Source organism: Hydractinia symbiolongicarpus, chromosome 2 (genome assembly GCF_029227915.1).
Source record: "Hydractinia symbiolongicarpus strain clone_291-10 chromosome 2, HSymV2.1, whole genome shotgun sequence".
NCBI classification, from domain to species: Eukaryota; Metazoa; Cnidaria; class Hydrozoa; order Anthoathecata; family Hydractiniidae; genus Hydractinia; species Hydractinia symbiolongicarpus.
This window is the reverse complement of record NC_079876.1, coordinates 28,014,200-28,027,451: the sequence shown is the minus strand read 5'-3', so window position 1 is coordinate 28,027,451 and position 13,252 is coordinate 28,014,200. Positions and strand designations below refer to the sequence as shown.

The window sequence follows — 13,252 nt, the reverse complement described above, 5'->3', positions numbered from 1 at the left end:
AGTGTTCTCTGAGTGATATTCTTTTATCTACTGGCGGTGTTACAATACACACCGCAAATTTAAATATTATGTTATCAGAAATTTACAAAAGCTTGTTCGGATCAAATCCAGACTTAATAAAAAGACTCTTTCAATACAAGAACACTTTTTACGCACTACGTAATTCGAGTGTACTGTGTCTGCCTCCAACTAAATCAGTACGTTTTGGAACAAACTCATTGTTATTTAGAAGCTGTCAATTATGGAACTCGCTTCCTCAAAAAATAAAGTTATCTGGTTTTATTGAGGACTTCAAAAAATCGCTAGTATCTTGGACTGGACTAAAATGTTTATGTCCGCTTTGTAAATAATAGCCCTATTTATATTAGGACATATTATTAACTTTTATTTTTATTTTTACACTATAATTTTTGTTGGTTTTAATTAGTACCTTGTAACTATCTCGTTACCAACGCAATGCGGTATAAAAGGACGGGCGAACCTGTGGATTTTCCACGGGATAACGACTAGTTACATACAAAAAAGACTGTTAATATCTTGACACAAATCCAAAGATGCTTTTATCGAAATATTGTCTAGCCCAGAATAAACAAAATATTTTCCGCATTTTTTCAAGGTTGTATTTAAGTTTAGAAAAATATTATATTAAAACCACCTTTCAATAAATGAAACTTTTGATATATAAATTTTAATATATAATTTCTTTAATATTTTTTTCTTTTATTAAAGTGTTTATATTCTTTTGTTGATTTTAGAAACAAACAAATATTTTATTTTTACAGGTCAAGTGCTAGCTAGCAGTTATTCTGAAGATGTACAGTTAACACTGCTGGTTAAAAATAGACCATACTAAAGTTTACCTGATGAAAGACAAAGCTAATTGCAGCATCTGAAAATTTACTGTCATCTGCATATTCATCACAGAATTCCTAAGAAAGAAATAAGCAATTTTAAACTCAACTTCTTAGGATACCTAAAATGTTTTTTTTTAATAGAGAGCATTGGTAATACCTGTAGTTTTTCTTCCATTTGTGTTTTAGCCTGAAAGAAAAAAACTACAATACAATATCTACTAAACCAATATAGATAATCAAGTGATTTCCGTTCTTGCATGAGAAAACACTTATCTTTTTTGGGTGTAAAAAAAATGTACAAATAATGTTCGCAAAATTGTATACCTTAGGAAAGCGATCCATATACAATTTGTTCAGAATCGAAATTTCATTTTCACTTCTTGTTGGACTGAAATGCAGAGAATGCACAGGTAAATTATCATAATTCACAGTATGTATTATTTACACAATTCATTAGCAATATCCTGAAAAAAGAAACATTGCATATACCTCAGAGACCTGGATCTACCCCTGTAAGGTTTCGGTGACCGAGCTCTACCAAGAACATCATCATCTACATCACTGTACGTGCTGTCGTGACTGAAGAAAAAGCAAAATATGAAACATCAAAATATCTGCGAAATTTTCTTCACACTTTTAAGGGTTTTTATTTTTAGCTAGTCTTCAAGGGTTTTCTGCACTAATTTTAGATACGATTTTTTTAAAGAGACATAAAGAAAAACCATAGGTAAGAATAACCAAATGCCACTGCAAAATATGATAAGGGAAGTATTTAAACATAATTTAATGCAAGACAATATATCAAACAAACTACATAGAAAAATTTAAAATTTTCATAGGTTTTTCCCTCGAAGATATTTTATAGGTCATCTATTTTGATTTCAAGATTTTAAATTGACTTGGATCAGCCCTTGTTAAGCTTGAATATAAGACTGCTGTCTTCCATCTAGTTGTTTTACGACATAACTTATGTATGAAATAAGATGTTCATTCACTAGTTACAGGATTAAGGAAATTTGTGTACGTCCCTTATTCAGCCTAGTACAAAATCACATAGGTTCCAATGCTAATAAGTTAACACTTTCCATCTCTACAGGTTTTTTTAATGTGTAAAACAGACAAAAACTATGAGTGAAACACTATGAAGATTAAGAAAAAACAAGTCTTATTTTTTTCGCCTGTATGGTGTTTCCCTCATTGAAGAGGTCATAAGATTCACCATTACCTGTACTGTCTTGATAGAGGTATATATTGATGATCATCATATATCTATAAATGATAAACAATAATAGTAACAATATAATAACACAGCAAAATTTAGTTTAAAAAATCCTGCATTGAATTTAAGATAAGAACATTTTGAAAACAAGAATAATCAAGCCTAAGGAATCTCAAAAGAATAATTACCAGCTGATTCAGTTTTTCTTGTGATGATGTGCGAGACTAAAAAAAACAAAACAAATGGAAACAAAATTAAATGAAACAAATCTTCTTAAATTGATTTTTTCACATGACAGTATCTTAGCTGACAAAAGAGAATAGTACTACTGTCTTCAACGATAGACAGGAACCCAAACATTTCCAAATTGCCCCAAATTTATCTGAAGACACCAATGCAAGGTTAAGAAAACATATCCATGGAGTACGGACAACAAATAGTTTAAAACTTACCGAAAAACCCGAAGAACAAGGTGTGTTTGTACTGTAACCAGAAGATGCAACAGACCAACGGCGACCACTTTGTAAACTAAATCATTTAAAATAAATTTCCAACTGAAAAGCAAATCAGTAGGGTTTGTCTTAAACATGCTTAACCTTTAGAAGTATAACTTCAACGCTGATAAACTGTTTGTGAGCAGATAAGGGCAATGTTTTTTAACCCAAACATCATTTGTTTTTCACATTTTCAAATCTGTTATTATACGTACACTTTATTTGTCGCAAATGAAAACGGAATAGGTGCATGGTTGTTGTTTGGTGATAAATGTTTCGGACTTTGCTCGAACGAGTTATCTAAGAAATAAAATATGACAGCATGAATACAAAATAAAAATGTGGGGCAAAAATTAAAGCAGTCCCATGTGATAAGAAAGTTTTTATTCAGCGAGCTGCGAATTATTGTTTACACCTAATTTTTAAAACTTACGTTTTTAGTCATAAATATGCAAGATTATTTATGATAATTTATAGTTTTTGATCCATAGTTTTGATCTGTTGATCTGTAGGGACAAGACAATTCCCAATAAAAATATTGTGTCTATGTCATTATTTCTATTTTCAGATAATTAACTTCTTTAGGATAGGTCAACGATCGCACGATAAGATCGTACAATATTATTGTACATATAACACATTGTAAATGTTATGACTTATGTAATCAAAAATGGCTATTGAACGGCCGAATCGTTGTTCAGACAAACTTTGGACACAAGATAATGCAAAAATGTTTCATGATATGTCCTTTGTTATTTTAGATGACATCAAGTTTGCTACTTAAGAAGAGGTTACAAAAGAGATTAAAACTGACCAGGCACTACCCTCACAAAGCAAAAGGAACAAAATACGGTTTGACACACTGCAAGGATACCAGCATGCCAAACAAGGCATATATTTGTGGTTAGTATCTCTCACATACAATTACCTGCTATATAAGATGTGTACAGTGTAATCATACGGATAAGCAAATAGCAACAATATACAAAGATTACAAAGTGGAAAATACCCTGTGCTTAGATACATGTTTTGAAAATCACCACACCAAGAAAGAAATGGCATTACAGAACGAAGTTCAAGTGATACTGAAAATGATTAAAAGTATTTCTTTATGATTTTTGGATAGTACATCTTACGTGTTTTCTTAGTTGAATGGGTTAGCCTTGCAACTGCTTACTTGTATACTGTGGAGCAAAGTATATGTGTCTAGTTTAGGCAGCAAAATTTCCCTTAGCATTTTTTACTTGTGATGAATGGCAGAACACATGAAATAGTTTAAGCATAATCTATTGTAACCTATGCAAAAAACAAAAATATATGGCACTTGCACTGTCTTTTAGCTTTGGTTATAAAATTTATCGGTAGGTTTGTTACATAAAAGAAAAAAAATAATAAAATATTCAAACAACTAACGAAAGTTTAAAGTTCCAAAGATATATTTGTTGATTTTATAAATATTATAGTTATGCTACTAATTAGTTCAGGTTTTTTGTACTCAACATAAATTGCATGTTGGGTAAGTTTTAGAAACAGCATGACTGTAAAAGTTGCTGTATTTAGCGGCTTCCCTTTCTGCATTGTGATAATAATTTTAGAGGTTTCTAAGTTTTAATAAACCACTTTTTCTTTTAGTAAAAATGGTTGAACATACAATGTTAGATTCAACATAGGAAATACAGTATGAGTTTCAGGATTAAAGCAGAATACACTACCCTTTTTTTCATTACGACCCTTCTTTTTATTTAGCTTTTCAAAAGAATTCTGGTTCCCTATTATTAAAGGCCTTCTTGTATTATGAAGCAAATGAAAGTAATTCATTATAAATAATTTTTATAGTGATAAATTTTATATTGAGTTTGTACCTGTCCACATAAACAAACATGTACATGCACTTTTACAACTTACATTACAACTTACAAATTACATTTTTACATAAGTTAGATATTTACACTTAAATTTTTATGGCATCTGTTTTTCCTTTCTCTACTTACAAAAGGTACCTTTCAAAATTGCTTAAAATAGAAAAATATATTCGAAGAACTCACCAGTTGGAATTGGTGATTTCGCACGTGGCGGTGAAGGTGAATGAGGTAGAAGACTTCTTGGTCGGCGTGGGCTGATTCCGCATGTGCTGTTAACGAAAAAAAAGAATCATTAGATTGTCAGCCTTAAATGGGACCATGTGCACATGTCATTAAATTAGAATCAATAATTCAAAGTAATAAATAAAATATCAAATATAAAAGGTCCTAGCATTTTTAATTTTTTTTAGCAGGAGCCAAAACACATGCCTAGAGTTTTTTGCTGGCGTATTTACTTCAAACAGACTATTAGTAAAAAATAACAAATAAAAGAATAAGAATGTCCATCAATTAACAAAAAAAACTGGTAAGTTAAAATGACAAAATAAATAAAACATTTTTAGATATGGTTGGGAATTAGTAATTTACTAATAACACATAAAAGTATGTTTAAAAGAATCCTGTAGGTTCCTGTAGGTGAATAGATATTTTTTGAATTTAACTTTTTAAGCTGAAAATTACTATTTTTTTTTCGTAATTACAGTCTTTTTTGACCTTATGTACATTCAAGAGACTTTGTAAAAGTGAAGACAAATTTTTATTTAGATCACTCCTTTGCATTATTACCACAAGTAAACTGAATCTGATCCTACACCAAACAGTTTTTTCAAAGTTTAAATTTTGTGATAAAAATCACGTCCAAAATAATAGAAGAGTGAAGGCAATATTATGCAATGTGATGCAAAAAAATGTGTTTTTTCTGTTTGTTGGGCAAATTAATATTAGCCACTGTGATTTTTTCTTTTTTTTACAGGGGCCTGTTTACACTACTGCACTAACTTACACTAAATTTGAATTTTATATACAAACAATCACAAGTTATAATTTAAATGTATTTGTACATAAAGAAACAATATGCGGTTAGAATGTAAAACACCTATATAACCAGCTGTCAAAATTAATATTTTCTATTTTTAAAATGCAGACATTTAAAACGGAGAAACAACATATTGCACAAAATTTTTTATCATGTACTTTGTAAGTTCTTTCCCAAGTATTCCTGGAGTGAACAAATAATTTCGAAACCAAGACACAAAGTGTGAAAGAGATGGTAAACACCTTTAATTTCTAGACAACTTCGATCCCAGCTGACCCCTTAATATTTATAATACAACTGCCCTTTCCGAAAAGCTTCAAAGGGAAATCCTTGGGCTTTCTAGGGATAATAAAAAATCTTTGATAATACATAAAACTAATTTAATGAAAATATTCAGCATAAAAGCCTCTGTGAAACAGCTCCTTTGAGGGAATTTAAAATAGTAATCTTTGAGCAATAACATAAATAGAACAGAATATAAATTTAATAAAAAGTTTCACTGCCGGGTAGAAATAACTCCCCAAATATTTAGATTTTCTGATACCCCATGAAGTTAAAAAAAAAACGGGACCAAATATAGTTTATTTAAATAATAAACACAAGGGGTTATAAAAAAGACTTGATATGACAATTATCATAAAACAATAAAAATGGAAATTCAGTCATACTTCTTGTTCATTATAGCCTCATTGCCTTGTTTAGAATTTACATTGCTATTTTACATGGAAATTGTACATTGAAAGACTTGACTTTTCACATTACTCATTCAAAAATACCACTGCGTAGTCTTCTCACATTTTTCACTGTGTAAGGTGGCTGTCAATCTCCATTTTTTAAGCACAAAATATAAAATCACTTTTATATGCAGCCAAGTTTTAGTAAAGTCATGTAAACACCATCTTTAATTTTTACACACAGCTAAATGCTTGCAGTCCTACGAAAGTTGAATTTTCAATGTTGATTAACACATCACATTTTTTTGATAAATATGATATGGTAGAGTAGAAATAAACTGCTCAAAACAGCAGATGATGCAAGATTTAGACTGTGGCTGTTTTACAAAGATTCTTTATAAAATGGCCACCTGCCCAAGAAGACCACTTTTTTCCCTGAGTGATTGTCTTAAACAGGTTTGACTGTATATTAACATCCAGAAGCAGAGTCATTACTGCAACTTTTTATTTTAATAAACAAAGAAGCTAATATTAAAGACAACGAAAGTCCCAAATACAATGACTCATGGTTAAACATGTAACATTTATATTCCCTGGCTTTTCTGCCTGATCTAGGAAATACAAATTATGTTCTGCACTATTTATGGCACACAAAGTCTCCTGTCTTTGTGGATATAATGTTTTCCCTTAATTCCTACCTGCATAACAACACTGTAAATACGGGGACAGCATAAAAAGCACGTAAAAGAAGAAAAAAACACAAACCAGCATACATGTTAAATACTTTCATTTGAGCTACAGCTTCTTCCAGCCTCATTACACATTAAAACAACTAATTAAACGTTTTCTTCCATAGAATTATTAGAGCTAGCCTGTCTGATACATCCTTCTATATTTTTTACTTTAAAATAAAGTAAAAGACCACTATATTAAAGTGTGTATATCAACCAGCTTTTGCTGTATAAAAAATAAGTTCATATGTTGAGAAATAATAGTTATAGTTTATATATATTAGCCTTCCCCAACAGGGGGTCCACAAATATTAAAATAATTGTTCATTTAATTGAAAAGATATCATTTTACAGTAGCCTTTTCAATCTATTGTACCAAATGCTTATTTAGTTGTTCAACTTTTGTAAACTTTTATTAAAAGACTGTTTATGTGTTGCAATAGTCACATTTAAAGCACTGCGTTGGAGATCTCCAATAAAATAGTGTACATTCAAAACTCTTATTTAATTCTTCACCACGGAAACTTACTGGTTTAAAGAGGTTTTCTTGTTATAGAAAATACATTAAAAAGTATTAATTCTTATCATCCTATTTCTATGCTGAATAGTGCATAAGAAATTAACCTCCTTCCAACCCCCTCCACCACAGGTCTTGCACACACAAACCAAGCAACAAAAATGTAACACCAGCTTACGAATGCACATTTTCTATACAACTGTAGGCATTAGTAAATTAAATGATATTTAAAAACAGAATATTTTTTAATATTATTTAAACGGAGATTTAGCAAAAATAAAACAATATAACACAGTAATCCTGTTTACATTTTTTCCTTATATTTTCCATTGATATCATAACATCTTGCCTGCTAAATAAAAGTATTGAAGTGTGAAACGCCTTCACACCTCAGACTACTGTAGCATGAAATGTTGCTTACACATAAAAACACTTTTCTCTAAATTAAGGTGCAAACTTTACACAAGAAAAATGCATTCTGGGATGTGTTTTTTATACATGGAGCTAGAAGTATTCTGAGTCGCAACACTTTAAATTTAAAGAGAGCACTGTTTAATTTATACCCCTGTTTTGTAGATTTGCAAAACGCTGATTTTAACTTAAAAAAGTTGATTAACAAAATTTAAATTAAAAACATGGAATAAAGAAAATGTAAACATAATTTGTGCATGTAGTCTGACTAAAAATATGTTGTTAGGGAGAATAGATATGACTGACTTGGTCTGTCTAAAAAATTTTATGTGACTTTTAAGTAGCACCTTCTTACATAGATCACACCACAGGAGTTAACAAAAAGCAAGATTATTTAATCTTGCACTATACAGATCAAACTTAGTACATTGTTTACCAGGGCTAAAGATAAAGTAAAGAGGGTAAAGATAATCTAATAGATTGAATAAGTGAGGTAATAGCATTGCCTTCTCTTTTTTGTCAATTATAATGGAACAACATATGATTTAAAAATATAAAATTTTGGGACCAGGGGGTTGTATGTCAAGTTATCACTTCACAATACATCACTAAATTTAATATCATTTTAAACATTTAAAAGGCAATCATGAAGTAGTATAAAATAAACGATTCTGTCTACAGCTGTATTCAAGAAAATCAGACAATATTTACCATATTTACCTAGACATATCTACCTTAGACATATTTACCATCAGCATTTTTTGCGTGGATGGACCTTAACAATATAAATTACACATCCACGACTAAAAGAGCACACAGAAAACTAACAAAAAAGACTTACCTAAATTTTTTTGTTATATCACCCTACAAATAGAAAAAATGTCTTGTCATTTATTAACAGTACAATGATGTTAGCCTAAGGGGACTCAAATTGTGTCTCGAATTAAAAAAAAATTGTTTCCTGGACATTCGTCAGTCTCTTGAAACTTGCATTTAAAAGTATTTGTGGTATACAATTTTCAAATTAAACAAGTCAAGCATATAACTTCACTTACATAACTCGATGAAAGAGAAGGATCTGAGTTCCCAAGGGATGCATTATTTCGCATACGTAGCAAGTTAGACGAATGTTCATCACGTATAGGTGAAAACGGTTCGATACTTGAAGATCTGCCAAAAAATGATGATTTTCTACGGTCTGAATCTAGAATTTGGATGTGGCGCTTATGTGTTGGTGTTGTTGGTGATGAAGAAGCAGACGTTTGTTGTGATGAATCGAATAAGAGCTAAAAAAAAAAAATTATTAAGGACACTCTGCAGAGTATTTGGATGTTCTTTTTAGATCTAGGGGCATAAAAATGCTTAAGTGGTGTTTCTGAGGTGATTTTACCAAAGCCTTAGACTGTCATAGCCTTCAATATTCCCAACAAAATTAAAAAACAGAACATTATGTCTGAGCCAGAAACTTTATTTACAATAAAATATACAGTGAAGAGGTATTACAACAATAGTAAGTTGCAAGTGTATATAAATATTGTTATTTGAAATAATTGTGGTCTTTATATATATTTTATTATATTCTCTCTCTCAAATTCTTTTTAATGGTTTAATAAATAGGTGGGTATCACAAATCTTTGCTGTTAGAGTCCCCAACCTATCTCACTTTTTCATTAAAATATTTGATACAGAGTCAAATTTGTTATTCAAACAAGGCGTGCAAGTTAGCATTATTAAATATCACCATTAAATAGCACAATCAATGACTGGATGGTTGTGCATAATTTCTTGAGATCATTGACTTTAAATTCACTGAATGACCAAGTAAACCTATTCTCAGTGGTTCTTTCGATCGAACACCAGAAATTTTCAATTTTCTAAACAATGACTGGTTATCAAACAAATACACCTTCAAGTTTATTCTACTTGAAAACAGTTAAAAAAAGCCTTTTTTATTCAAAAAATGACTTTGGAGAAAAGTTTAAATAAGAAGACTATATACATATCCTGCTCGCTAGCCTATAGAAGAATCAAGGACTGGATTTTGGTTTGCTATAAATATTAGCTATTTGGTGCATCCATAGCACAAAGTGGTCATCAATTTGAGAATTGTGTGTTGATAATATGTTGTAACTAAAGCTTTGATTAATATTTGCCGTACTTGTGTCTTTTACTCACAACACTGGTTGAAAAAATTTGATACATAAAATAAGAACACATAGGTGACCCACAAAATGTCTAGTGCCAATTTTGTTACATGGTAGAAGTTCTCAACATTTTTCTTCACATGAACTGACATCTGTTAACCACACTATCCAACCAGCTTTACAAAACTTTATATTTTAAAGTTTTTTAAAAAATGTTGTTGCTGCCAGTACCTGTTTTAAGGTTTTTCTTGGAAGTTTTTGTTAATTATTAACAACATTACCGATGATGATAATATAAGTTAGGCTAAAATTTAACATTTTTAATTGCCTTAGTTACTATCAATCGATCAGTGTTTTGCTAATGTTCAAGAGGTCATGGGTTTGATAGATAGATGGACATATTTTACATGGCTAGCCTCACAAATATCGAGGCATACCCTGTCTACTGTTTCTGGCAGGGGCCATGGCTTATATTGGAAGTCCTGGTAATAATCATTTTAAGCTGTGCAGACCCAAGGGGTTGGCATTCTACAAGCTAACTCCCTGCAAAATCCAAAGGCCTACAGACAGTGCATCATCTTCTCAATTTTCCTCACATGTCTGTGTCTCATGCTCACATTGAATCGCTGCCAAAAGTATTAATCCCTGCATTGTGTAGTTGGGCAGAAAGTTCAAAGGTTTTTGGTGTTCTAATTGGAGTTTTGAACACTCTAGAACAAAAATATTCAGTTACAACATTTCCCTCTTTTAACTCAAAGCATATAATTTGTAATTTTTACTAAGCTGCATGAGCTTCAACTAAGCACTTTCATGTATGTAACTGTGATAAAGTGTGGGAAAATTATTTTTGCTCTTAATATTTTCTTGCGTTGGATGCAGCAGAAGAGGGTATTATACCCGAGAATAGTTTAAAAAATCCCTATTTGTAAAAAAAGTCTGCACACCTTGTTATACAAAGTTTATTTTAAAACAGCAGCAGATAAAAAATCAGTGGTAAAAAGCTGGAGCTAGTAAAATAATTTTCTTATTTATTATGAATTTCAAACTGGAAATTCCTGCTGACTCAGCAATTTTTATAATAAGTCAAAATATGTTTTATTCATCCAAGGTTCATATTATCAAGAATTAGTATAATAATGAAAAAAACAATTAGTTAACAATACAGATGTTTGGAAAGGGATAACCATCACCTTAAAATATTGTTGTAACTCAAACTTAAATTTTTATCACTCAGTACTTGTAGATGAATTCTGTTGTTTACATAGAGTAAGCTCTTTCAGCTTTGACATTTGCGTGGCAAGAAAAAAGATGGGGGTGCTAGGTGAAGTAACGTTATTATCAGTCTCTTTCTTTACATAAAGGCATTCTTAGGACTTTAAATGAATTTAAATAAATCAGAACGCGTCAATTCTAAATTTAAATACTTACGAAGAAGAAAAATATTTTAAATATTTGTTACTTGATATTTAGCCAGGCCTTTCAAAACAACCTCTGTCTGTAATAAGATTATAAAAACCATTTACATTTGGGATTAAGTGATCTTCCATAGAAATTAATAAGTTTTAGAACGTTATCAAACAAAATAAAATTTGTTTTTTCAAGCATCATCCAATTATGGAAACAACAAATTGTGAGTGAATAAAAATCGTAAAAATTTCATCAAAAAATCAAATCTTATGTTTTATTATTGCCTAAGAAGAGATACAGATTTTATACAAGTTACAAACTATAAATTAGATTTAAAATCAAACTGCATTGCCTTTACCTTGCAAAGTTTATCAAGAAATTTTGATGTTTTATAACAACTCTGTTGATTGACAATGTAATCAAGTCAAAGTTTCACATTAAGGAAGTCGTTGTTAAGCATGTAAAAAAATATTAGCCCAATACATAAAAGTACTTGCCATTAAGAAATAGAAATATAAAGAAACCTTTTCAGAAACATATGTTTATGATACGTAAAATAATAATAAAAAAAATTAATAAGAAAGTGAAAAAGAAATTTAAACTGATAAATATTAATAAAAAAAATTCCCATCTTCTGTTTAGCACAGAAAATTTGACATAAAATGTAAATATGAATAATAAAAAATAACAAATAATAATAGATGTTAGATAATACCTCTGCTTCCTCCTCAGCATCCTCCTCAGCCTGTGCTTGTGCAACTGCATCAAGCAAAATTTGCATGTCATTATCATCTGAAATTCCATACTCTTGAAAGTCGTCCTCACTCATCGTTTTAAAAAATGCAAAGTTTACAGTTTTAGGAAAAATTTCTAAGTATTTCTCTATTTGTTTACGTTTGAAATAGTCCAATAAATCTTTGCGACCTGGTATTTGGTCTGGATTTATACGTGGCTTTTCAAATTGATACATTGGTACCTCCATTTTTTATTTTTGTCTACTGATAATAGTCAACCTGTGTGTCTTGTTTTGCTCAGCTATGTATACATTAACAGATCATATAAATTGAATAACTTTCCAACAAACATAGCTAACTTTCCTCATATGACAAGTAATTTTGAGCAGGAACTTTAATTTCCAGTTCTCACAAAACGTGTAAAACACTATTAGCCAGCTAGCTGGCTGGTTTTAGCTCAAAATACAAGCTTTTTTGATTCCATTTTAAACAGTTTTTTTTTAAATCGTTAACACGTAAAACAAGTTTGTCGTTTAATTCATTTACGACTTTACGGTTCCAAGCCAAATCTTTCATTCATTTCCAAAACTTCTAGCTAATCTCTGTTTTCCTTTTACACGGAATGGCGGTTTTTAATCACAGCAAAATAAACGAATTTCCATTATCTATTTAACGAAGTAAACAGAAACATAAATAAATCGCTAATCTCTTCACAAAATTTTCAAGTGATTGACGACCTTGTCTTGAAAAGAATGGTTTTTTTTGAATGGGTAAAGCTGGTGTTCTATCCACACTTCATTTACGCACTTCCCCAGGTTTGTTTGTTTTGTTGTTAAAGCGCATGCGCAGAATTGTTGGGTCTTTAAAAAACGGGAAATTAACTTGCTTAAATCGGGAATTCGGGAATGACACATGTTTTTGCGTGTGTGGCGGGCCTTTTGTGCATGTTTCTATCATGTTGTTACTCTTTTTACGTTAATGTTACTTTTATCACATGTAAAATCCGTTTTTTACTAGACTTCAAATAAAAAATACGATTATTTATTAGTTGATAAACAAGCCAATTCTCGTTTCCAGAGTCTTATTTATAAGACAGGGACGAGAAAGAAAGATAAATTTCACCATTTCACATCGTGTTATATAAGCGTTTACATTTACGCCCGAAGAAA

General features: G+C 30.6%; 1 protein-coding gene across 3 annotated transcripts in view; it reads right to left on the bottom strand.

Annotated features, from left to right (window-relative positions):
• The window catches only part of LOC130630488 (microtubule-associated serine/threonine-protein kinase 2-like), a 32,952-nt gene that overhangs the window by 11,819 nt on the left and 7,881 nt on the right, over positions 1-13,252 (bottom strand). The window contains exons 1-12 of one of the 3 annotated variants that reach the window (XM_057444006.1): positions 12,065-12,906; positions 8,854-9,084; positions 8,640-8,662; positions 4,613-4,698; positions 2,783-2,867; positions 2,526-2,601; positions 2,262-2,297; positions 2,080-2,123; positions 1,344-1,433; positions 1,179-1,242; positions 1,012-1,041; positions 861-929 (exon numbers count right to left, since the gene is read on the bottom strand). In XM_057444006.1, the coding sequence (XP_057299989.1) occupies positions 861-929; positions 1,012-1,041; positions 1,179-1,242; positions 1,344-1,433; positions 2,080-2,123; positions 2,262-2,297; positions 2,526-2,601; positions 2,783-2,867; positions 4,613-4,698; positions 8,640-8,662; positions 8,854-9,084; positions 12,065-12,331 (1,101 nt within the window). In that variant the 5' untranslated portion in view covers positions 12,332-12,906. Of the gene's footprint in view, positions 1-860; positions 930-1,011; positions 1,042-1,178; positions 1,243-1,343; positions 1,434-2,079; positions 2,124-2,261; positions 2,298-2,525; positions 2,602-2,782; positions 2,868-4,612; positions 4,699-6,912; positions 7,309-8,639; positions 8,663-8,853; positions 9,085-12,064; positions 12,907-13,252 lie in introns of those variants that run through there. The other 2 variants (XM_057444005.1, XM_057444007.1) reach the window with 2 other exon arrangements.